At 40.3% G+C, this 24,347-nt stretch overlaps 1 protein-coding gene across 1 annotated transcript in view; it reads left to right on the top strand.

Annotated features, from left to right (window-relative positions):
• Window positions 1–10,910: 10,910 nt before the first annotated feature.
• Window positions 10,911–24,347, top strand: part of LOC128647336 (YY1-associated factor 2-like) — a 117,261-nt gene continuing 103,824 nt past the window's right edge. The window contains exon 1 of the mRNA XM_053700121.1: window positions 10,911–11,267. Coding sequence (XP_053556096.1) covers window positions 10,911–11,267 — 357 coding nt within the window. The remainder of the gene's footprint in view (window positions 11,268–24,347) is intronic.

Below are 24,347 nucleotides of genomic sequence, written 5' to 3'. Positions count from 1 at the left end.
GGCCATTGGTAGTTTATTGTAGGCTAGGGTTTTTTTATTTTGGGAGGCTTTTTTATTTTCATAGGGCTTAGGTGTAATTAGTTTAAATATTTGATAATTTATTTTTTATTTTGTGTAATTTAGTGTTTATTTTGTTTTGTAACTTAGTGTTTATTTTTTTTTTGTAACTTAGTGTTTTTTATTTTGTGTAACTTAGGTGTTAGTTTTTTGTAACTTTGTAATTTTTTATAGTAGATTTAAATAACTTGAGTAGGGTTAGGATTTTAAATATATAATATAGTTAATTTAATTTGTAGTTTAATGTAATTTTAGTATAACAGTTAGGGTAGGTTAATTATTAGTTTAATATAGTTTATTGTAATTTTAGTATAATAGTTAGGGTAGATTAATTAATATGCAACTATACTTTAAAAGAAAGGATTGAGAACCAGTGACTATCAATCAAAGAAGGACAAATGCTGCACAGTGGTTTCAAACATTTATTACTACAATGGGTGTAGCTAGTCATTTCAGACCGTCTATCCTTCACCCAATTTCCAAAAGGCAAAAATCAACATAAAAATAAAAGTCTAAAACCTCAGGCTGTGTATAGTGAATGCACTTACAAGTGGAGATCACCTTACAAGTGCGCCCCTTGATAACTAAAAGTTCAGTCTAGTGCATACATGCAAACTACAAGTTCACTGTGGTGATATCCACTTGTAAGTGCATTCACTATACACAGCCTTTAACATTGCCATTGCTACGAGATAGATACAGCTTGTGCTATATAAGATGTCAGAGTATGCAGCAAACTTGTGACTGAAACATTGCAGTTGCTACAAGATAAATTCAGCCTGTGCTATATAAATACTTAATATGTAAATCGCTACAATTACCTTGTAACTTGCAAGCATGTGTTAAGCTAAACTATGAGTTATCAAAGTATGCACCAAACTTATCACTTTAAACATATCAAATGCCATAGATAGAAACAGCAAATGAACAATAACACTTCACAAGTGAAAAGTATGGGGCACCAATACTGCTGTAGAGTTTTTATAGTCTCTGAAACCAGGCACTTAGTGTATAAAACATGCTCAGGTATAGTTATTTCCAAAGACTGACTGTAAATTCCACTCAAATGTAGACAGCGGATAGCCATTTCTTTTCCTTCCAATAATAGCTATTGCGGCTAACAGTCACTTTACATCAAAGTAGGTCAGCAGGCTTGGTTAGTTTAACACTAATTACTTCAGCTATCCCTTCAAAGTACACAGAGTCCATGTAGTATGGATACCAATCCGGACCCGTATGAAGTTAAACAAGACTTTGAAGCCAAACCTTACCGTGATTACAGCATTTTCTCTTCCGCTAGACAGCCAACCCAGCACCCAGTATCTGTTAGAACAGCGGTTGTTGCTTTTGAAATTCAGCGGTAGGTTGGCGTCTTCACTTGCAGGCGGGACTTCGCTGGTGGTTTCTCCTTGTGCAACGTTCACACAGCCTGTGTAATCACCGTTACGTCAGTGTAGATCCTCAGTCATTCAGTCATGACGCGTTTCTCCCCTCCCACACAGGGCTGAATGTCGGTGCTTTGCTAGATAGGTTTTTAAATATATTTGTAGTTTAATGTAATTTTAGTATAACAGTTAGGGTAGGTTAATTATTAATTTAATATAGTTTATTGTAATTTTAGTATAATCGTTAGGGTAGATTAAATAATAGTTTAATATAGTTTAATTTAATTCAAAAGGTAAGTTTAAATTTATTATAAGATAGGGATGATGTAATGTTAATGTACAGTTAGTGGGTTGTTAGGTTTAGGGGTTAATAGGTTAATTTATTTTATGGCAATGTGTGGGGCTGGCGGTTTAGGGGTTAATAGGTTTAGTAAGTGGCAGTGATGTGGAAAGCCAGGGGTTTAGGGGTTAATACATTTATTTAGTTGCGGTGGGCTGCGGAAGCGGAGGGATAGGGGTTAATAACTTTATTAGAGTTGCAGTGGTCTCCGGGAGTGGTGGGATAGGGGTTAATACATTAATTTAGTTGCGGTGGTCTCCGGGAGTGGAGGGATAGGGGTTAATAACTTTACTAGAGTTGTGGTGGGCTCCGGGAGCGGAGGGATAGGGGTTAATACATTTATTTAGTTGCGGTGGTCTCCGGGAGCGGAAGGATAAGGGTTAATAACTTTATTAGAGTTTTGGTGGGCTCCGGGAGCAGAGGGATAGGGGTAAATACATTTAGTTAGTTGCAGCAGTGTAGGGAGCAGCAGAATAGTGGTTAATAAATTTATTAGAGTTGGGGTGGGCTCCAGGAGCAGCGGGATAGGGGTTAATAACTTTATTTAGTTGCGGCGGGGTCCGGGAGCGGCGGGATAGGGGTTAAACATTTTAGTATAGTGGTGGTGTTTAGTGACAGGATATAAATAAAGCTGGAAAAAAGCCAAATAGCAGCAAGATCAATGACTGTTAGTTAACAACAGTCCACTGCTCATCCTCCCGTACTTGGTGCGCGGCTTTTTGACAGCTTTTTTAATAAATATGGAGAATGTATTCAGGTCCACGGCCATGATGTTAGGCGATGTCAGCGTATTGGTGCCAGCGAATGCAAGAAAGTTGACGGCTTGATAAGTAGGCCTCTATATATTCTTTTATTTATTTAAATACATCTTTTATAATTTTTATATATATATATATATATATATATATATATTCTCTATCCAAGTAAGATAATAACAAATACATTGTTATTATTATACTTGATTTATGAAGCGCCATCATATTCTGCAGCGCTGTCCATGGATACAGTTCATTTAAATAAAACAATAATATAAAACTTCTAAGAGACAGGACAAAATTTACAAACACATACAGGAGGAATTGAGGGCCCTATTCCCGTGGGAACTTACAATCTAGAAGGGTAGGGGGTTGAGAAACAGGAGGTGAGGACTGCAAGATTGAGAAAGATGTTAATGCAGAGTTAGAGGAGGAAAATGTTGTTAGGTAAGAGGAATATTACTGAGCTGGGTGGTAGGCTTCTCTGAACAGAAAAGTCTTCAGAGAGCATTTAAAGGAAGAAAGATTAGGGCAAAGCCTGACAGCACGAGGGAGAGTGTTCCAGAGGGTAGGTGCTGCACAAAAGTCCTGCAGTCTAGCATGATAGGAGGTTATAGTTGCAGATGCAAGAAGCAGGTCATTGTTGGATCTTAGTGGGTGGGCTGGAGTATACTTGTTGATTAGAGAGGATAGGTAGAGGGGAGCGGTGTTGTGAGCGCTTTGTATGTCAGGGTGAGAATTTTGTATGCAAATCTGCTGTGTATGGGGAGCCAATGAAGGGACTCGCAGAGAGGTGTAGTAGATACAGGGCGAGGGGAAAGGTGGATCAGCCTGGCAGAGGCATTTAGAATAGATTAAAGGGGGAGAGGCGGGAAAGAGGAAGGCCAGTAAGTAGGTTATTGCAGTAGTCAAGTCTGGAAATAACAAGGGAGTGGATTATTTGCTTTGTGATGTAAGCGCACAGAAAAGGATGAATATTGGAAATGTTGAGTAGATGGTTGCGGCAGGATGTAGAAAGCGTTTGGAAATGGGGGGCGAAGGATAGATTTGAGTCAAGTGTAACTCAGAGGCAGCGGACTTGGGCGATGGGGAAATGGTGATGCAGTGAACAGGGATAGAGAAGACAGAAGTCGGCATAGAGCTTGAGGGGGGTATAAGAAGGAGCTCATACATGGACATGTTAATCTTTAGGTGGTGAGAGGCCATCCAGGAAGAAATACCAGATAGATAAGCAGTCGCTGACATGAGAAAGGACAGAGGGAGAGAGAGCAGGGGTGGAGAGGTAGATCTGGGTGTCAACAGCATATAGGTGATATTTGAAGCAATGACTGTTGATAATACATCCTTCTTATATTAGGACATGTAAAGAAAAGATTAGTCCCATGACTGATTGTTAAAGTATATATTTTACATTTTGATATTAAATATAATACAGTTACCTATTTTTTTTTATTTAAAATATCAACACAGCTCAAGCAGATAATGAGTGTTAAAGTCTTGTATTTTACAAAAGTTAAGGTGGAGTTAGACACAGCCATATAATTTTTGGTTGTGTGATTTAGAGATGTACAAATCATAAAATATTAATGACGATGCTATGCAGTATAAAGTCTACATAATAGATTAGATTAAAGTGACAGTGTAGCTTAATTTTATATTCTAATATCTATCATTCATATTTTTTTTTAAAGTTTAATAAATTCTTAAAATAAATATAGCTTAGTTATTATGGTATCATTATTTTCAAGGTAACCTAGGTAGATTAAATGATCTTTAAAGAAAACATGACAACTAAGTTTTTATTTTCACATTTAGACAGAGCTAGTTATTGTATGTCCTATTGATGACTTTTCACTCTAGTGGAGTCATTTGAAGGGACAGTTAACTCATAGATATTTAAAAATATAATTTCTCGCAATTATCCTCTTTACCTGCTGGAGTGTATAACATTGTTTACAAGTATTTCTGTTACCCTTAATTTTGATTTTAAAATAGTTTATTTCTCCTATGATATCTCCACCTATTCATAATGTTTTTGGCCATCATAAGCTATTACACTCCCAACAGGGCTGGATTGGGCAGCCGGGATACCGGGAAAAATCCCGGTGGGCCGCCAGCCGACAGCTCAGCTGGGCTGGCCTGGCTGCTGCTGTATATAAATTTATATTTTTTCAATTGCAGCTTTGCTCGCTAAGTTTGCGATATTGCGGCCACCAACAGGTAATCAGTCCCTCCTTACACTGACTAAGTCCTGTCCTGACTTCCCACTAAGGCGGAATACTGTGTAGTAAAATAAAATTGTTATTATTAACTTATTTAAGTTACATTAACCCCCTCTCCACTGCCTCCGCAAGTTAATTAACCCTTAACCGGACGGCGACGGCGCTAACCCTAAAACCTTACAATTTAAGCCAGCCTGAGCCCTGCCCTAACAAATCTATTGTTCTAATCTTCTTCTATCAAGACTATCATCATAATTTCACTCAGACAGTGACTGAGTCTGTGTCTGTCTCTCACACAGTCACAGGCTCAGTCTTAGTCTGTCTGTCGTTGCACAGCAGTGTGTGCCACTTGCTGAGGGCCAGGGCCTGGGCCACACTGGCTGGGCTGCCAGGGAGTAGGAGCCGGAGGACTCAGGATTCAATTTCAGGAATCCTCCTCATATGCGGGCCGGGGGCTCAGATGGGGTGGGCCAGCGGCTTGTGATGTCACGACAAGTGAGTTGACTGATGTTCACACCACACCACGTGACATAGTGGAGGGAGCCTGGGAGCGGCTGCGTCGGAGCATCAGTGAGCACTGAGCTCAAGCAGGCCATGTGGGGTCACGTGTGACACTGGAGTCGACAGTGGAAGCTGCAGGGACACTAGTCTGGACTGTGACTGGTCACTGAACAGAAGAGACGGCGGGACCGGCCACGGCAACGTGGGCACTGGGCAGCAGGCAAGCAGAGCAGAGGCAGGCAGCAGGCACATCATTCGGTTGGGTTCAAGTTACTAGTCTGAAGATCATCATGTATGTAGTATAATTTTTTTTATATTAATTAATGTGAAGTTGTGAACAGATTGGGATGCAAGTTAGTGACTGTCTGTGTGAAGTCCGGTAGAAGAGTAGACATATACTGACCGGGTCAAAATAAATATGGCACACTGTTTTTATATAAGCATGGCATCTACACACTTCATGCAGATATTCATTATGGTGGAGATATATTTATTTATTCATAGTGTTTTTACATGGAGCATTTTGCAAAAGCAGGTGTTGGGCTCAATTCTCTAGATAATCTAGAGAATGTATTATGTAGCCCAACACCTGCTTTTGCAAAAATGCTCCAAGTAAAAACACTATGAATAAATATATCTCCACCATAATGAATATATGTAATATGCATGAAGTGTAGATGCCATGCTATATAAAACAGTCTGCCATATTTTATTTTATTTGTTATAGCAACTTCTAAATAATTTACTCCTCAGGCCAGGGGCCTGCATGCTATTATGAAACTGAAGGTTCCTCAGCATAGCTTGCTTGAGAGAAGTCATACTTGAGTGAATGGATGGCTGACTGTATAAATATAGCTAGCAATTCCACCTAGTACCTTCTCCACAGGAGAAATAGTGGATATATTCATATATTTTGAGATTATATATATTACATATATTCATTATGGTGTAGATATATTTATTCATAGTGTTTTTACTTGGAGCATTTTTGCAAAAGCAGGTGTAGGGCTCAGGGTCAGACTTTATATCACTACCATTAAAGGGCCACTAAACCCAAAATCTTTCTTTCATGATTCAGATAGAGAATAGAAATTTAAACAACATTACAATTTACTTCCATTATTTATTTTGCTTCATTTTTTAAATATCCTTAGTTGAAGAAAAAGCAATGCACATGGTGAGCCAATCACACGCTGCTTCTATGTGCAACCAATCAGCAGCTAGTGAGCATATCTAGATATGCTTTTCATCAAAGAATATCAAGAGAATAAAACAAATTAGATAATATAAGTAAATTAGAAAGATGTTTAAAATTGCATTCTCTTTCTAAATCATAAAAGAAAAAATGTGGGTGGCATGTCCCTTTAAATACATTATGGTTGGGGGGTGGAGCCTGGAGGAGCTGAGGAATGGCTGCTTAGGTGCAGAGCTCCGTGTGGTTTAGCAATATCTTCAGCAAATACCAGAGTTGGAGAGTGGAGGCATGGCAATCTAGAAGCCACAAGTTGGTGGGAGCATCTAACTCGCCTAACGACTGTAAGCATAGCCCAGCTTGTTACAATTAAAGACCCAAACACAGCAGTTAGACCGTGAGACGGATCAGCCGCCATTTGCGCTACCCACGTGGCGCTGACAGCGCAACACTTGCTACACCGGTACTCTCTGGGAGGGGGGTCCGGAGCAAGTTGGTAGCCAGAACAGAGACAGCTATGACAGGCAAGATGGCTAAATGAACTCCGGAACACAGTGGGAGGTGAGAGAGACATTCAAAGGGGGCAAGTGAGTGGCTCCAGCAGCTCCTAAGCTACGGAGCAAGAAAGGCAGTATTGAAAGTAGATTAACTGTCCAGAAGGTTCTGAAAACATTGCTGGGGGTCAAGTAGCAACTCTGCAGTAGGGGAGAATAATAACTTGCAGGGGCTCTGACACAATGAGGAGAAATATTGTAATGAAACATAATTGGAAATAAAGTTAAGAAACTAAAGGAGCAACTTACGGTGGTGGGCCCACTGATGTATTACAAATGCAGTATATAAGGAGAGAATATCTATGTAAATAGATGCAGGGAGAGGGAGGTAAGAAGAAACTTTCTCTGCAATAAGGAAGAAAACAGTTACAGAGGCTGCAGAAGGTTTAAGAAAGGAGGTGGCAGTGTAAAGCTAATAAAACAGACCCACAGGGGCACCTGGAATTTTATGTTTTTCAAGTAGAATCCTCAGAGAGCTAAAATCAGCATAAGTCTTGAACTGCATTATTGCTATATAACCTATATCATTGATTTGAAGTCCCCTTTTATATATGTTCCTTAGACTTGGCAGAAGGTGCTGACATATTTAATTACACACTTAATTAAAGTACAAACTGTGGATTGTAATTCAACAGAGAGCTGAGGTCTGAGTGACCTGACATATATACACCTCCCCTGTCCTCATTGTATCTATAGTTAGCAGTAACCAACTAAAATGGCCGCCAGGAAGAATGCCAAACTAACCTCCACAGCTAAGAAAACTACACCTAGCCTCTTCTTTAAATCCATGAAAGGAGACAAACATCCTGAAACACAGTCACATCACTCAGAGGAAGAGGAGGAGATGGATGAGAGTAATAGGGATAAAATGGTGGACACTAGGCCTTTAACCAGGGCGGATCTAGATCATTTGGTCTCTAAGCAGGATATAGCGGTAAATTTTGACAAACTCCTAGAAAAAATGGAGAGCATGCAAAACTCTGTGACGAACAGTATAGCAGAATTAAAACAGGAAGTTGTTGAGCTGGGGTCCTTAGGAAACTCCCTAGAAGAAAACGGAGATTCTATGGTTGAAGATTTGAATGCAGTAACAGAAAAAGTCACCTCCCAACAAAAGGAACTGGAAGATGTATACGACAAGTTAGAGGACTTAGAAAATTGCAGTCGCAGATCCAACCTGTGCTTAAAAGGAATACCAGAATCAATAGGTCCTAAGGAATTAAATACATATCTATCTAGTCTCTTTCACGGTATCACTGGGACAGGAGGAGAAGACAAATTCCAGATGGAGAGGGCTCATAGAGCACTTCGACCCAAACCCAGGGGGGAAGACCCTCCTAGAGACGTTATTGTAAAGATGCTTTATTTCCAAGAAAAGGAAGAGATACTTGCAGCAGCGAGGAAAAACCCTACATTTAAACATCAAGGGAGTATCATTCAGTTTTTTCAAGATCTCTGCTTGCAGACCTTGCAAAGAAGAAGCTCACTACGACCTCTCACTTCCCTACTACGGAAAAACTAGGTCCCCTACAGGTGGGGCTTCCCCTTTGCTCTTCACATAACATGGGAAAACAGATCATTTTCTATCAGGGAGCCCCAAGAGATTCCAGAAGCCTGCCGCAGAATGAGGTTGGAGCCTCCGACCCTTGTGCATCAGGAGACCACTTCAGATCAACATCAGCAGGGAGGACAACCACGTCAGAAACAATGGTCCAAAATACCAGAGAAGAAACGTAAAACCTGATTCTATATGACATCACAGGGACCTACTACAGATAAAAGAGTCAAGTTTTTTCCCCGGATGTAACCTATATGGAGCTGGGGGACCTCCTGCTGAATCTGGGAGCCCAGAGGGCCGCTAAGAGAAGGACAAATAAGTAAAAGGATGTTGTTTTGACTTGGTATTTTACATTGTTCTGTTTTTTTTTTCATAACCATTTTGTTACGGGTTGGGGGTTTGAGCCTCATGATGGACTAGGTAACATGAGACAGGAGGCAGCACCTGAGATGAGGGACTTTTATCTTTTTTTTTAAGCCCCACAGGACGCATCCAAAGACTTTTCAAAGCAAAAGAAGTTAAGTTTGAGATGTTTTGCATTTTACAACTGTTCTGGTTTTTTTCATAACCTTTGTTTCACAGATTGGGGGGATTGAGCCTCATGGTAGACCTGGTATCATGAGCCATGAAGCAAGATTTGTGAAGAGGGACTTTTCCTTTTTTTTTTTTTAGCTTCCACAGGAAGCATCCAAAGACTTTACAAAGCAAAATATGTTTGTATTTGAGAGGTTCATAGATGTTGTTGGTTATGATTATAGAGATAGGCCAAAAGAGGTCTTAAATTCTGATGATAGTGTTAATTCCCCTGTTTCTTTTTTCTTTTTTCTTTTTCGTCTTCTCTCTTGGTCTCCTTTTTCTTCCTATTTTTATGGAGATGGCTTTGATGATTGTGTGTTTCTCTATTCTCTTATCCAATAGATTTCTACATGCAACGGGTATTGCTATAATAATCTACTCATGTAGCTAACCGCATTTAGGCATAGCAGGATGCGGAACTAGATGGAGAGTAATAATGTTTTTGTTTGTGTGATTATGGTTCAATGTTTTGTATTTTTTTTTTCTTTCATACCAGGTGTTTCCTCCCGAGCACGTAGGTAGGATAATGGGGCGGAGACAGGGGGTTTGGTTGACGCAGACTGCGATGGCTTTACAGGTAGGAAAAGATGGTCAGGGTACTCGAGAGTTAATTAAGATGCGATACAAACGAGAGCGGGGGGATAAGATGAGGATCCACACTGATGCCACATAATTTAAGACATATCCCACAATGTCAGGGGTCTGAATTCAGACATTAAAAGACAAACTGCTATGATGCACTACTTGAGGGAGAAAGCCAATATCATATACCTCCAAGAGACACATTTCATTTCCCAGACAATCCCAAAATTTTGGTCACATCAGTTCCCTCACCATTTTCACTCTACAACAGACTCTAAAAAAAGGGGGGTCTCAATTTTATTACATAAATCTTTAGATTTTGTCCTAGACAGTGAGATTAGGGATAAAGAGGGCAGGTTTGTGATAGTGAGAGGCACAATTCAGAATACTAGAGTCACTTTTTGTAATGTGTATGCGCCAAATGAAACGCAGAACGCTTTCTTTAGTAAAATCTCACAACATCTGACCCAATGGTCACAAGACAGAATCATTCTAGCGGGGGATTTTAATGTTGCTATGACTCCTTTTTCAGGGGGAGGCCCAGGCGGACTAACAAGCAAACAGCACTGTCATAACTCCATTGTTAAGTCGATCAGGGAGTCATTGGGAGCACATAATCTGGTAGATTCCTGGGAGGCGGTAGGCAACTCTAAACATGATTACACTTATTACTCCCCGGCACATAATACATACTCCACACTAGATTATGTGTTTATCAGTCAGATTTTAGTCCCTAATTTAGTTGCATCAAACACACATACATGTACCTGGTCAGATCATTCAATGGTAAATTTAGAACTGTCAGGAATTCTGAATCATTCTCGACCCAGGTTGTGGACATTTAATCCAACACTACTTAAGAGGCCAGAAATATATGAGAGTATAACAGTGGCATTAAGGGAATACTGGCAATTAAACGAAGGGTCCACAGATAGCCCTCTAATGACATAGGCAGCACATAAAGCGGTTTTGAGGGGCCTATTTATTAAAGAGAAGGCGGTAGTGGTGAGACAGTCAAAGCAGATAGCACAATCACTTCAGAAAGAGATAGAAACCCTGGAGAAGGAACACAGACGAACCCTTTCCTTGGGAGTTTATAAGTCCCTTCAATCCAAAAGACAGGAGTTGGCCAAGATATTAAATGAGTCCTCTATTCGAGCGGCCTTAAGGTTAAGAGCACATTACTACATGTACGCCAACAAGCCAGATAAATATCTGGCGTACAAACTGAGGGAGAGAACAAGGTCCTTCGCAATTCCCTCTGTTCACACTCAAAATGGGGTCCCCACTTCCAACCCTCAGGAAATAGCTGAAACCTTTGCTAGGTACTATGAGAAATTATACGATGGGAAAAAAGTGTCTCCGGGGGATCTCAGTCGGCAAACAAATGATTTTTTTAAACAGGCTAACCTGCCGATTATCCAAGACGCAGATCTAGCAAAACTTAATGCAGACATTTCAGCTATAGAAATTTTGAATGTAATTAAAGACCTTAAGTCGGGTAAAGCGCCTGGCCCAGATGGCCTTACGGGGGAGTATTATAAGGTATTTAGGAAAGAATTATTACCCCATCTTCTAACCCTATGTAACGGGATACTCGCGGGAGAGAAAATACCCAAAGACATGTTACTGGCCAAAATAATAGTAATTCCCAAGGTAGGGAAAAACCCGAAATATTGCCAGAACTATAGGCCAATCTCCCTAATTAACACAGACCTTAAAATTTTCACAAAGATCATGGCGAATAGACTTAAAATGTTCTTACCCTCTTTGATACATAAAGACCAAGTGGGTTTTATTAGGGAAAGGGAGGCCCCGGATAATGTTAGGAGGATTGTAACATTGGTAGATTTTTTATCTCAGACTAAAAAGTCCTTTCTTCTTTCACTCAACGCGGAAAAGGCGTTTGATAGGGTAGATTGGAATTTTATGTTTAGAGTTCTAGATACAATGGGCTTTAAAGGCGCCTTTATAAGAGCACTTACAAGCATATATTCGAGACCAACGGCAGTAGTGGGTGCGGCTGGGTACATTTCTAGATCCATAGATATTTTAAACGGGATTCGCCAGGGGTGTCCTCTATCACCGCTTTTATTTGCCATTAGCATTGAACCACTGGCAGCGTACATTAGACACACAACAGAAGTGAGGGGGGTGGAGATAGCAAAGGAAGAATATAAATTGACTTTATTCGCTGATGATGTCTTGCTGACTTTGACCAGACCCTTAGGCCTAGATTTGGAGTTCGGCGGTAGCCGTCAAAACCAGCGTTAGAGGCTCCTAACGCTGGTTTTGGCCGCCCGCTGGTATTTGGAGTCAGTGATTAAAGGGTCTAACGCTCACTTTTAAGCCGCGACTTTTCCATACCGCAGATCCCCCTACGCCATTTGCGTAGCCTATCTTTTCAATGGGATCTTTCTAACGCCGGTATTTAGAGTCGTTTCTGAAGTGAGCGTTAGAGCTCTAACGACAAAACTCCAGCCGCCTGAAAATAGCAGGAGTTAAGAGCTTTCTGGCTAACGCCGGTTCATAAAGCTCTTAACTACTGTACCCTAAAGTACACTAACACCCATAAACTACCTATGTACCCCTAAACCGAGCTCCCCCCACATCGCCGCCACTCGATTAAAATTTTTAACCCCTAATCTGCCGACCGCCACCTACGTTATACTTATGTACCCCTAATCTGCTGCCCCTAACCCCGCTGACCCCTGTATTACATTTATTAACCCCTAAACTGCCCCCCCACAACATCGCCGCCAGCTACTTAAAATAATTAACCCCTAATCTTCCGACCGCAAAGCGCCGCCACCTACGTTATCCTTATGTACCCCTAATCTGCTGCCCCTAACACCGCCGACCCCTATATTATATTTATTAACCCCTAATCTGCCCCCCTCAACGTCGCCGACACCTGCCTACACTTATTAACCCCTAATCTGCCGAGCGGACCGCACCGCTACTATAATAAAGTTATTAACCCCTAATCCGCCTCACTAACCCTATCATAAATAGTATTAACCCCTAATCTGCCCTCCCTAACATCGCCGACACCTACCTTCAATTATTAACCCCTAATCTGCCGACCGGACCTCACCGCTATTCTAATAAATGTATTAACCCCTAACGCTAAGTCTAACCCTAACACTAACACCCCCCTAAGTTAAATATAATTTACATCTAACGAAATAAATTAACTCTTATTAAATAAATTATTCCTATTTAAAGCTAAATACTTACCTGTAAAATACATCCTAATATAGCTACAATATAAATTATAATTACATTGTAGCTATTTTAGGATTAATATTTATTTTACAGGCAACTTTGTAATTATTTTAACCAGGTACAATAGCTATTAAATAGTTAAGAACTATTTAATAGTTACCTAGTTAAAATAATAACAAATTTACCTGTAAAATAAATCCTAACCTAAGATATAATTAAACCTAACACTACCCTATCAATAAAATAATTAAATAAACTACCTACAATTTTCTACAATTAACCTAACACTACACTATCAATAAATTAATTAAACACAATACCTACAAATAAATACAATTAAATAAACTAGCTAAAGTACAAAAAATAAAAAAGAACTAAGTTACAAAAAATAAAAAAATATTTACAAACATAAGAAAAATATTACAACAATTTTAAACTAATTACACCTACTCTAAGCCCCCTAATAAAATAACAAAGCCCCCCAAAATAAAAAATTCCCTACCCTATTCTAAATTAAAAAAGTTACAAGCTCTTTTACCTTACCAGCCCTGAACAGGGCCCTTTGCGGGGCATGCCCCAAGAATTTCAGCTCTTTTGCCTGTAAAAGAATAAATACAATACCCCCCCCAACATTACAACCCACCACCCACATACCCCTAATCTAACCCAAACCCCCCTTAAATAAACCTAACACTAAGCCCCTGAAGATCTTCCTACCTTGTCTTCACCATACCAGGTTCACCGATCCGTCCTGAAGAGCTCCTCCGATGTCCTGATCCAAGCCCAAGCGGGGGGCTGAAGAGGTCCATGATCCGGTCAAAGTCTTCATCCAAGTGGGGCAGAAGAGGATCTTCCATCCGATTGAAGTCATCATCCAGGCGGCATCTTCTATGGTCTTCCATCCGGAGCGAAGCGGCAGGATCCTGAAGACCTCCAGCGCGGAACATCCATCCGGACCGACGACTGAACGACGAATGACTGTTCCTTTAAGGGACGTCATCCAAGATGGCGTCCCTCAAATTCCGATTGGCTGATAGGATTCTATCAGCCAATCGGAATTAAGGTAGGAATTTTCTGATTGGCTGATGGAATCAGCCAATCAGAATCTAGTTCAATCCGATTGGCTGATCCAATCAGCCAATCAGATTGAGCTCGCATTCTATTGGCTGATCGGAACAGCCAATAGAATGCGAGCTCAATCTGATTGGCTGATTGGATCAGCCAATCGGATTGAACTTGATTCTGATTGGCTGATTCCATCAGCCAATCAGAAAATTCCTACCTTAATTCCGATTGGCTGATAGAATCCTATCAGCCAATCGGAATTCGAGGGACGCCATCTTGGATGACGTCCCTTAAAGGAACCGTCATTAGTCGGGAGACAACGGAAGAAGAGGATGGATCCGCGTCGCCTGCTTCAAGATGGACCCGCTCCGCACCGGATGGAAGAAGATCGAAGATGCCGCTTGGAGAAGATGTTTGCCGGTCCGGATGTCCTCTACTTGCCGGATAGGAGGAAGACTTTGGAGCCTCTTCTGGACCTCTTCAGCACCGGATGATGGATCGCCAACCCCCGCTTGGGTTGGATGAAGATGTTGGAGCCAGGACGGATCGGTGAACCTGGTATGGTGAAGACAAGGTAGGAAGATCTTCAGGGGCTTAGTGTTAGGTTTATTTAAGGGGGGTTTGGGTTAGATTAGGGGTATGTGGGTGGTGGGTTGTAATGTTGGGGGGGGTATTGTATTTATTCTTTTACAGGCAAAAGAGCTGAAATTCTTGGGGCATGCCCCGCAAAGGGCCCTGTTCAGGGCTGGTAAGGTAAAAGAGCTTGTAACTTTTTTAATTTAGAATAGGGTAGGGAATTTTTTATTTTGGGGGGCTTTGTTATTTTATTAGGGGGCTTAGAGTAGGTGTAATTAGTTTAAAATAGTTGTAATATTTTTCTTATGTTTGTAAATATTTTTTTATTTTTTGTAACTTAGTTCTTTTTTATTTTTTGTACTTTAGCTAGTTTATTTAATTGTATTTATTTGTAGCAATTGTGTTTAATTAATTTATTGATAGTGTAGTGTTAGGTTAATTGTAGGTAATTGTAGGTAGTTTAATTATTTTATTGATAGGGTAGTGTTAGGTTTAATTATATCTTAGGTTAGGATTTATTTTACAGGTAAATTTGTAATTATTTTAACTAGGTAGCTATTAAATAGTTCTTAACTATTTAATAGCTATTGTACCTGGTTAAAATAAATACCAAGTTGCCTGTAAAATAAATATTAATCCTAAAATAGCTATAATATAATTATAATTTATATTGTAGCTATATTAGGATTTATTTTACAGGTAAGTATTTAGCTTTAAATAGGAATAATTTATTTAATAAGAGTTAATTAATTTCGTTAGATGTAAATTATATTTAAGTTATGGGGGTGTTAGTGTTAGGGTTAGACTTAGCGTTAGGGGTTAATACATTTATTAGAATAGCGGTGAGCTCCGGTCGTCAGATTAGGGGTTAATAATTGAAGGTAGGTGTCGGCGATGTTAGGGAGGGCAGATTAGGGGTTAATACTATTTATGATAGGGTTAGTGAGGCGGATTAGGGGTTAATAACTTTATTATAGTAGCGCTCAGGTCCGCTCGGCAGATTAGGGGTTAATAAGTGTAGGCAGGTGTCTGGGACGTTGAGGGGGGCAGATTAGGGGTTAATAAATATAATATAGGGGTCGGCGATGTTAGGGCAGCAGATTAGGGGTACATAGGGATAACGTAGGTTGCGGCGGTTTACGGAGCGGCAGATTAGGGGTTAAAAAAAAATATGCAGGGGTCAGCGATAGCGGGGGCGGCAGATTAGGGGTTAATAAGTGTAAGGCTAGGGGTGTTTAGACTCGGGGTACATGTTAGAGTGTTAGGTGCAGACGTAGGAAGTGTTTCCCCATAGGAAACAATGGGGCTGCGTTAGGAGCTGAACGCTGCTTTTTTGCAGGTGTTAGGTTTTTTTTCAGCTCAAACTGCCCCATTGTTTCCTATGGGAGAATCGTGCACGAGCACGTTTTTGAGGCCAGCCGCGTCCGTAAGCAACTCTGGTATCGAGAGTTGCATTTGCGGTAAAAATGCTCTACGCTCCTTTTTTGGAGCCTAACGCAGCATTTGTTTGAACTCTCGATACCAGAGTTAAATTTATGGTGCGGCCGGAAAAAAGCCCGCGGAGCGTTAACAGCCCTTCTACCGCCAAACTCCAAATCTAGGCCTTAGTCTCCTTGCCTAGTTTATACAGTATCCTGGGAAGGTTCTCAGAAATATCGGGTTATAAGATTAACCTGGATAAGTGCGAAGCTTTGCCGTTAGGTCTCCCACCTCATACAAAAAAAAATGTGGAACTAAATTTCAACATGATATGGGCAAAAAAGCATATCACATATTTAGGGGTCAAGATCAACGGCTCTTTCTCAGACTTATATTCCCTAAATTATGAACCTATTTTTAAAACCATAAGAAGGGATCTAAACAACTGGAAAAAAGGCAGATTCTCGTGGTTCGGTAGATTGTCGGCTATCAAAATGAACGTGCTTCCCAGGGTGCTGTATCTTTTCAGAGCTTTGCCGATTGGGATTCCCCTAGCAGATCTAAATGCCCTACAATCCGATCTAATTCGATTCTTGAGGGGAGGGGGGGGCGAGGATAGCCTCACAGGTATTGAAGCAACATAGGCAGGTGGGGGGAGTGGGGGTTCCAAACCTGCTAGATTATTATCAGGCCTCTAGATTGGCACAATCTACCATTTTAGAGAAAAATGTTAAGGAGGTCATTTGGCCAAAAATGGAAGCAGATCTGGTAGGTTGTGAGACTCCGTCTGATATTCTGTGGGAACCAGCGTTGAAGTCGAGGTCACAAGCTTTTAGATCTTCATTTACAATAGAGACATTACATTTCTGGCATAAGTTCACCAAACAGAGGGGTCTGATAGCCCCTAAGTCCTTGTCTCTCCCGTTGAAGTTTTTGCTGCCCTCGGAACTTAGAAAGGTGGTAGGGAAATGGGAAAACAAGGGGTTGTATAGGGTGGCAGACTTTCTTGACAAAAATTTAGTCCTAACCTTTAATCAGATTAGAGACAAGATTCATCCACACACGTTACAGTGGTACCTCTATCTACAGATATCTACAGTGATAGCCAAATATACCTCTAAAAGAACGACTCAACCCTTGTCCACCTTAGAGCGCAAATGCAAAACACAGTCAAGAGGGAAACAAGTGATCTCTCAGCTGTACCTAATGCTCCAAGGAGGGAAAACTAATCTCAAATGTCCCCTTATGGAGAGGTGGGAGAAAGATACAGGTGAGACAAGGGAAAAAGAATCTTGGGAGATTATATTTTTTGAAGCTAGCAAGGGAATGATCAGTGCAGACATGAGGGAAAACTGTATGAAAGTGGCCTTTAGGTGGTACCTTACTCCGGAGCGGACTACACACATTCCATCCCTGAACACGGCAGCGTGTTATAGAGGTTGTGGGTTGAGAGGGTCATATAGGCATATGTGGTGGGACTGTCCGAAAATTCGTCCGCTATGGACAAGACTCTCGAAACTAATTTGTGACACCCTAGAGGAAGACATTGAACTGACTATAACCCAGGGACTGTTGAATGAAAGGGTTCGTCCGCTGAATGCGGCGATCAACACTTACATTAAGACTCTATGTACTTGTTTGCGCATTTGTATAGCTAGACACTGGAAGGTGGGGGCTCCGAGTTGGTCAGAGGTATTGGAGAAAATAAAAGACACATATACTATGACAGAATTGGTAGCATGGTCGCAGGGGAATGTGGATCATTTTCAGAAGGTATAGTTCTACTGGACGATGAATAGCAATTCAACCCATGTCTCCGACCCAGAGGGTAGTGAGAGAGGAGGAACAGAACATTAGGACAAAGACAGACATTAAGGTACAGGAACTGGGACTCCAGTCACCAAAACACCTAGAAGAAGAAGCAGCAAAGTGAGGGAAACACCTGGTAGGGGGGGGTGGGGGGAGAGGGGGGACTAAACGGGGGGGGGTTTGTTCTGTTATTGGGGTAAGTAGACCAAGTGCAATATAAGGTAGCAACTGTTAAAACCAACACCAAGGTTAACCGAAAATCCCATGTACAAGGTTACATTTAAAGCGAACTATGTTGGTTAATTTCAAAAACGTATTCTGTATCTGCATATATGACTTGTGAAAGTTCTGTAATCTGTCTTCACTTGTTTTATTCATATTGTATCTGGGTTGTAAGAAAACCAATAAAAAGTATTTCAACTAAATACATTATGGTTGTATATAACTATATATGTATATCACTGTATATCCCTATCATTAAAATACATTATGGTTTAATATCACTATATATGTATATCAATGTATATCACTATCATTAAAATACATTATGGTTGTATATCACTATATATGTATACCACTGTCTATATTATACAGTGATATACATATATAGTGATATACAACCATAATGTATTTTAATGATAGTGATATACAGAGATATACATATATAGTGATATACAACCATACTGTATTTTAATGATAATGATATACAGACTGAAAATACATTATGGTTGTATATCACTATATATGTATATCACTGTATATCACTATCACTAAAATACATTATGGTTGTATATCACTATACAGGGAGTGCAGAATTATTAGGCAAGTTGTATTTTTGAGGATTAATTTTATTATTGAACAACAACCATGTTCTCAATGAACCCAAAAAACTCATTAATATCAAAGCTGAATAGTTTGGAAGTAGTTTTTAGTTTGTTTTTAGTTATAGCTATTTTAGGGGGATATCTGTGTGTGCAGGTGACTATTACTGTGCATAATTATTAGGCAACTTAACAAAAAACAAATATATACCCATTTCAATTATTTATTTTTACCAGTGAAACCAATATAACATCTCAACATTCACAAATATACATTTCTGACATTCAAAAACAAAACAAAAACAAATCAGTGACCAATATAGCCACCTTTCTTTGCAAGGACACTCAAAAGCCTGCCATCCATGGATTCTGTCAGTGTTTTGATCTGTTCACTATCAACATTGCATGCAGCAGCAACCACAGCCTCCCAGACACTGTTCAGAGAGGTGTACTGTTTTCCCTCCTTGTAAATCTCACATTTGATGATGGACCACAGGTTCTCAATGGGGTTCAGATCAGGTGAACAAGGAGGCCATGTCATTAGATTTTCTTCTTTTATACCCTTTCTTGCCAGCCACGCTGTGGAGTACTTGGACGCGTGTGATGGAGCATTGTCCTGCATGAAAATCATGTTTTTCTTGAAGGATGCAGACTTCTTCCTGTACCACTGCTTGAAGAAGGTGTCTTCCAGAAACTGGCAGTAGGACTGGGAGTTGAGCTTGACTCCATCCTCAACCCGAAAAGGCCCCACAAGCTCATCTTTGATGATACCAGCCCAAACCAGTACTCCACCTCCACCTTGCTGGCGTCTGAGTCGGACTGGAGCTCTCTGCCCTTTACCAATCCAGCCACGGGCCCATCCATCTGGCCCATCAAGACTCACTCTCATTTCATCTGTCCATAAAACCTTAGAAAAATCAGTCTTGAGATATTTCTTGGCCCAGTCTTGACGTTTCAGCTTGTGTGTCTTGTTCAGTGGTGGTCGTCTTTCAGCCTTTCTTACCTTGGCCATGTCTCTGAGTATTGCACACCTTGTGCTTTTGGGCACTCCAGTGATGTTGCAGCTCTGAAATATGGCCAAACTGGTGGCAAGTGGCATCTTGACAGCTGCACGCTTGACTTTTCTCAGTTCATGGGCAGTTATTTTGCGCCTTGGTTTTTCCACACGCTTCTTGCGACCCTGTTGACTATTTTGAATGAAACGCTTGATTGTTCGATGATCACGCTTCAGAAGCTTTGCAATGTGTATGTAGTCATATATTCAACCTATATAGATCTTACAACAGACGTTACCTATGACGGTAGACATCTGAATATAGATTTGTCACAAATCAAATATGTATAATGCTTTTTCTTGTGCTCTCCCGAATATTCGTCACAGAGCTAAAATGGAATTGAGCATCCGTGAAAATTCTATCCTCCGCCATTTCATACATTGAATATCGATTCATACAAAACTTAGAAATAACATAATTTATGTAAGAACTTACCTGATAAATTCATTTCTTTCATATTAGCAAGAGTCCATGAGCTAGTGACGTATGGGATATACATTCCTACCAGGAGGGGCAAAGTTTCCCAAACCTCAAAATGCCTACAAATACACCCCTCACCACACCCACAAATCAGTTTAACGAATAGCCAAGAAGTGGGGTGATAAGAAAAAAAGTGCGAAAGCATAAAAAATAAGGAATTGGAATAATTGTGCTTTATACAAAAAAATCATAACCACCACAAAAAGGGTGGGCCTCATGGACTCTTGCTAATATGAAAGAAATGAATTTATCAGGTAAGTTCTTACATAAATTATGTTTTCTTTCATGTAATTAGCAAGAGTCCATGAGCTAGTGACGTATGGGATAATGACTACCCAAGATGTGGATCTTTCCACACAAGAGTCACTAGAGAGGGAGGGATAAAATAAAGACAGCCAATTCCACTGAAAAATAATCCACACCCAAAATAAAGTTTAAATTTTATAATGAAAAAAACTGAAAACATAAGCAGAAGATTCAAACTGAAACAGCTGCCTGAAGTACTTTTCTACCAAAAACAGCTTCAGAAGAAGAAAACACATCAAAATGGTAGAATTTAGTAAAAGTATGCAAAGAAGACCAAGTTGCTGCTTTGCAAATCTGATCAACCGAAGCTTCATTCCTAAAGGAAGTAGAAACTGACCTAGTAGAATGAGCTGTAATCCTTTGAGGCGGAGTTTTACCCGACTCGACATAAGCATGATGAATTAAAGATTTCACCCAAGATGCCAAAGAAATGGCAGAGGCCTTCTGACCTTTCCTAGAACCGGAAAAGATAACAAATAGACTAGAAGTCTTTCGGAAATTCTTAGTAGCTTCAACATAATATTTCAAAGCTCTAACTACATCCAAAGAATGCAATGATTTCTCCTTAGAATTCTTAGGATTAGGACATAATGAAGGAACCACAATTTCTCTACTAATGTTGTTGGAATTCAAAACCTTAGGTAAAAATTCAAAAGAAGTTCGCAACACCACCTTATCCTGATGAAAAATCAGAAAAGGAGACACACAAGAAAGAGCAGATAATTCAGAAACTCTTATGGCAGAAGAGATGGCCAAAAGGAACAAAACTTTCCAAGAAAGTAATTTAATGTCCAATGAATGCATAGGTTCAAACGGAGGAGCTTGAAGAGCCCCCAGAACCAAATTCAAACTCCAAGGAGGAGAAATTGACTTAATGACAGGTTTTATATGAACCAAAGCTTGTACAAAACAATGAATATCAGGAAGATTAGCAATCTTTCTGTGAAAAAGAACAGAAAGAGCAGAGATTTGTCCTTTCAAGGAACTTGCAGACAAACCTTTCTCCAAACCATCCTGAAGAAACTGTAAAATTCTCGGTATTCTAAAAGAATGCCAGGAAAAATGATGAGAAAGACACCAAGAAATATAAGTCTTCCAGACTCTATAATATATCTCCCTAGATACAGATTTACGAGCCTGTAACATAGTATTAATCACAGAGTCAGAGAAACCTCTTTGACTAAGAATCAAGCGTTCAATCTCCATACCTTTAAATTTAAGGATTTGAGATCCTGATGGAAAAAAGGACCTTGTGACAGAAGGTCTGGTCTTAACGGAAGAGTCCACGGTTGGCAAGAGGCCATCCGGGCAAGATCCGCATACCAAAACCTGTGTGAGGCAATGCTGGAGCTACCAGCAGAACAAACGAGCATTCCTTCAGAATCTTGGAGATCACTCTTGGAAGAAGAACTAGAGGCGGAAAGATGATACTTCCAAGGAAGTGACAATGCATCCACTGCTTCCGCTTGAGGATCCCTGGATCTGGACAGATACCGGGGAAGTTTCTTGTTTAGATGAGAGGCCATCAGATCTATTTCTGGAAGTCCCCACATTTGGACAATCTGAAGAAATACCTCTGGGTGAAGAGACCATTCGCCCGGATGCAACGTTTGGCGACTGAGATAATCCGCTTCCCAATTGTCTATACCTGGGATATGAACCGCAGAAATTAGACAGGAGCTGGATTCCGCCCAAACCAGAATTCGAGATATTTCTTTCATAGCCAGAGGGCTGTGAGTCCCTCCTTGATGATTGATGTATGCCACAGATGTGACATTGTCTGTCTGAAAACAAATGAACGATTCTCTCTTTAGAAGAGGCCATGACTGAAGAGCTCTGAAAATTGCACGGAGTTCCAAAATATTGATCGGTAATCTCACCTCCTGAGATTCCCAAACCCCTTGTGCCGTCAGAGACCCCCACACAGCTCCCCAACCTGTAAGACTTGCATCTGTTGAGATTACAGTCCAGGTCGGAAGAACAAAAGAAGCCCCCTGAACTAAACAATGGTGATCTGTTCACCACATCAGAGAGTGTCGTACAATCGGTTTTAAAGATATTAATTGAGATATCTTTGTGTAATCCCTGCAGCACTGGTTCAGCATACAGAGCTGAAGAGGTCGCATGTAAAAACGAGCAAAGGGGATCGCGTCCGATGCAGCAGTCATAAGACCTAGAATTTCCATGCATAAGGCTACCGAAGGGAATGATTGTGACTGAAGGTTTCGACAAGCTGATATCAATTTTAGACGTCTCTTGTCTGTCAAAGATAGAGTCATGGACACTGAATCTATCTGGAAACCCAAAAAGGTTACCTTTGTCTGAGGAATCAATTAACTTTTTAGTAAATTGATCCTCCAACCATGATCTTGAAGAAACAACACAAGTCGATTCGTATGAGATTCTGCTAAATGTGAAGACTGAGCAAGTACCAAGATATCGTCCAAATAAGGAAATACCACAATACCCTGTTCTCTGATTACAGACAGAAGGGCACCGAGAACCTTTGTAAAAATTCTTGGAGCTGTTGCTAGGCCAAACGGCAGAGCCACAAACTGGTAATGCTTGTCTAGGAACGAGAATCTCAGAAACTGATAATGATCTGGATGAATCGGAATATGCAGATATGCATCCTGTAAATCTATTGTAGACATATAATGCCCTTGCTGAACAAAAGGCAGGATAGTCCTTACAGTTACCATTTTGAATGTTGGTATCCTTACATAACGATTCAATATTTTTAGATCCAGAACTGGTCTGAAGGAATTCTCCTTCTTTGGTACAATGAAGAGATTTGAATAAAACCCCAGCCCCTGTTCCAGAACTGGAACTGGCATAATTACTCCAGCCAACTCTAGATCTGAAACACATTTCAGAAATGCTTGAGCCTTCGCTGGATTTCCTGGGACACGGGAAAGAAAAAATCTCTTTGCAGGAGGCCTTATCTTGAAGCCAGTTCTGTACCCTTCTGAAACAATATTCTGAATCCAAAGATTGTGAACGGAATTGATCCAAATTCCTTTGAAAAAACGTAATCTGCCCCCTACCAGCTGAGCTGGAATGAGGGCCGCACCTTCATGTGGACTTAGGAGCTGGCTTTGATTTTCTAAAAGGCTTGGATTTATTCCAGACTGGAGATGGTTTCCAAACTGATACCGCTCCTGAGGATGAAGGATCAGGCTTTTGTTCCTTGTTGTGACGAAAGGAACGAAAACGATTATTAGACCTAAATTTACCTTTAGATTTTTTATCCTGTGGTAAAAAAGTTCCTTTCCCTCCAGTAACAGTTGAGATAATAGAATCCAACTGAGAACCAAATAATTTATTACCCTGGAAAGAAAGGGAAAGCAGAGTAGACTTAGAAGACATATCAGCATTCCAAGTTTTAAGCCATAAAGCTCTTCTAGCTAAAATAGCTAGAGACATATACCTGACATCAACTCTAATGATATCAAAGATGGCATCACAAATAAAATTATTAGCATGTTGAAGAAGAATAATAATGCTATGAGAATTATGATCTGTTACTTGTTGCGCTAAAGCTTCCAACCAAAAAGTTGAAGCTGCAGCAACATCCGCCAAAGATATAGCAGGTCTAAGAAGATTACCTGAACACAAGTAAGATTTTCTTAGAAAGGATTCAATTTTCCTATCTAAAGGATCCTTAAAGGAAGTACCATCTGCCGTAGGAATGGTAGTACGCTTAGCAAGAGTAGAGACAGCCCCATCAACCTTAGGGATTTTGTCCCAAAATTCTAATCTGTCAGATGGCACAGGATATAATTGCTTAAAACGTTTAGAAGGAGTAAAATAATTACCCAAATTATTCCATTCCCTGGAAATTACTTCAGAAATAGCACCAGGAA

Source organism: Bombina bombina, chromosome 2 (assembly GCF_027579735.1).
Source record: "Bombina bombina isolate aBomBom1 chromosome 2, aBomBom1.pri, whole genome shotgun sequence".
Classification (NCBI taxonomy): domain Eukaryota; kingdom Metazoa; phylum Chordata; class Amphibia; order Anura; family Bombinatoridae; genus Bombina; species Bombina bombina.
Note: the sequence above shows the minus strand (reverse complement) of the source record. Positions and strands in the feature narration are given on the sequence as shown.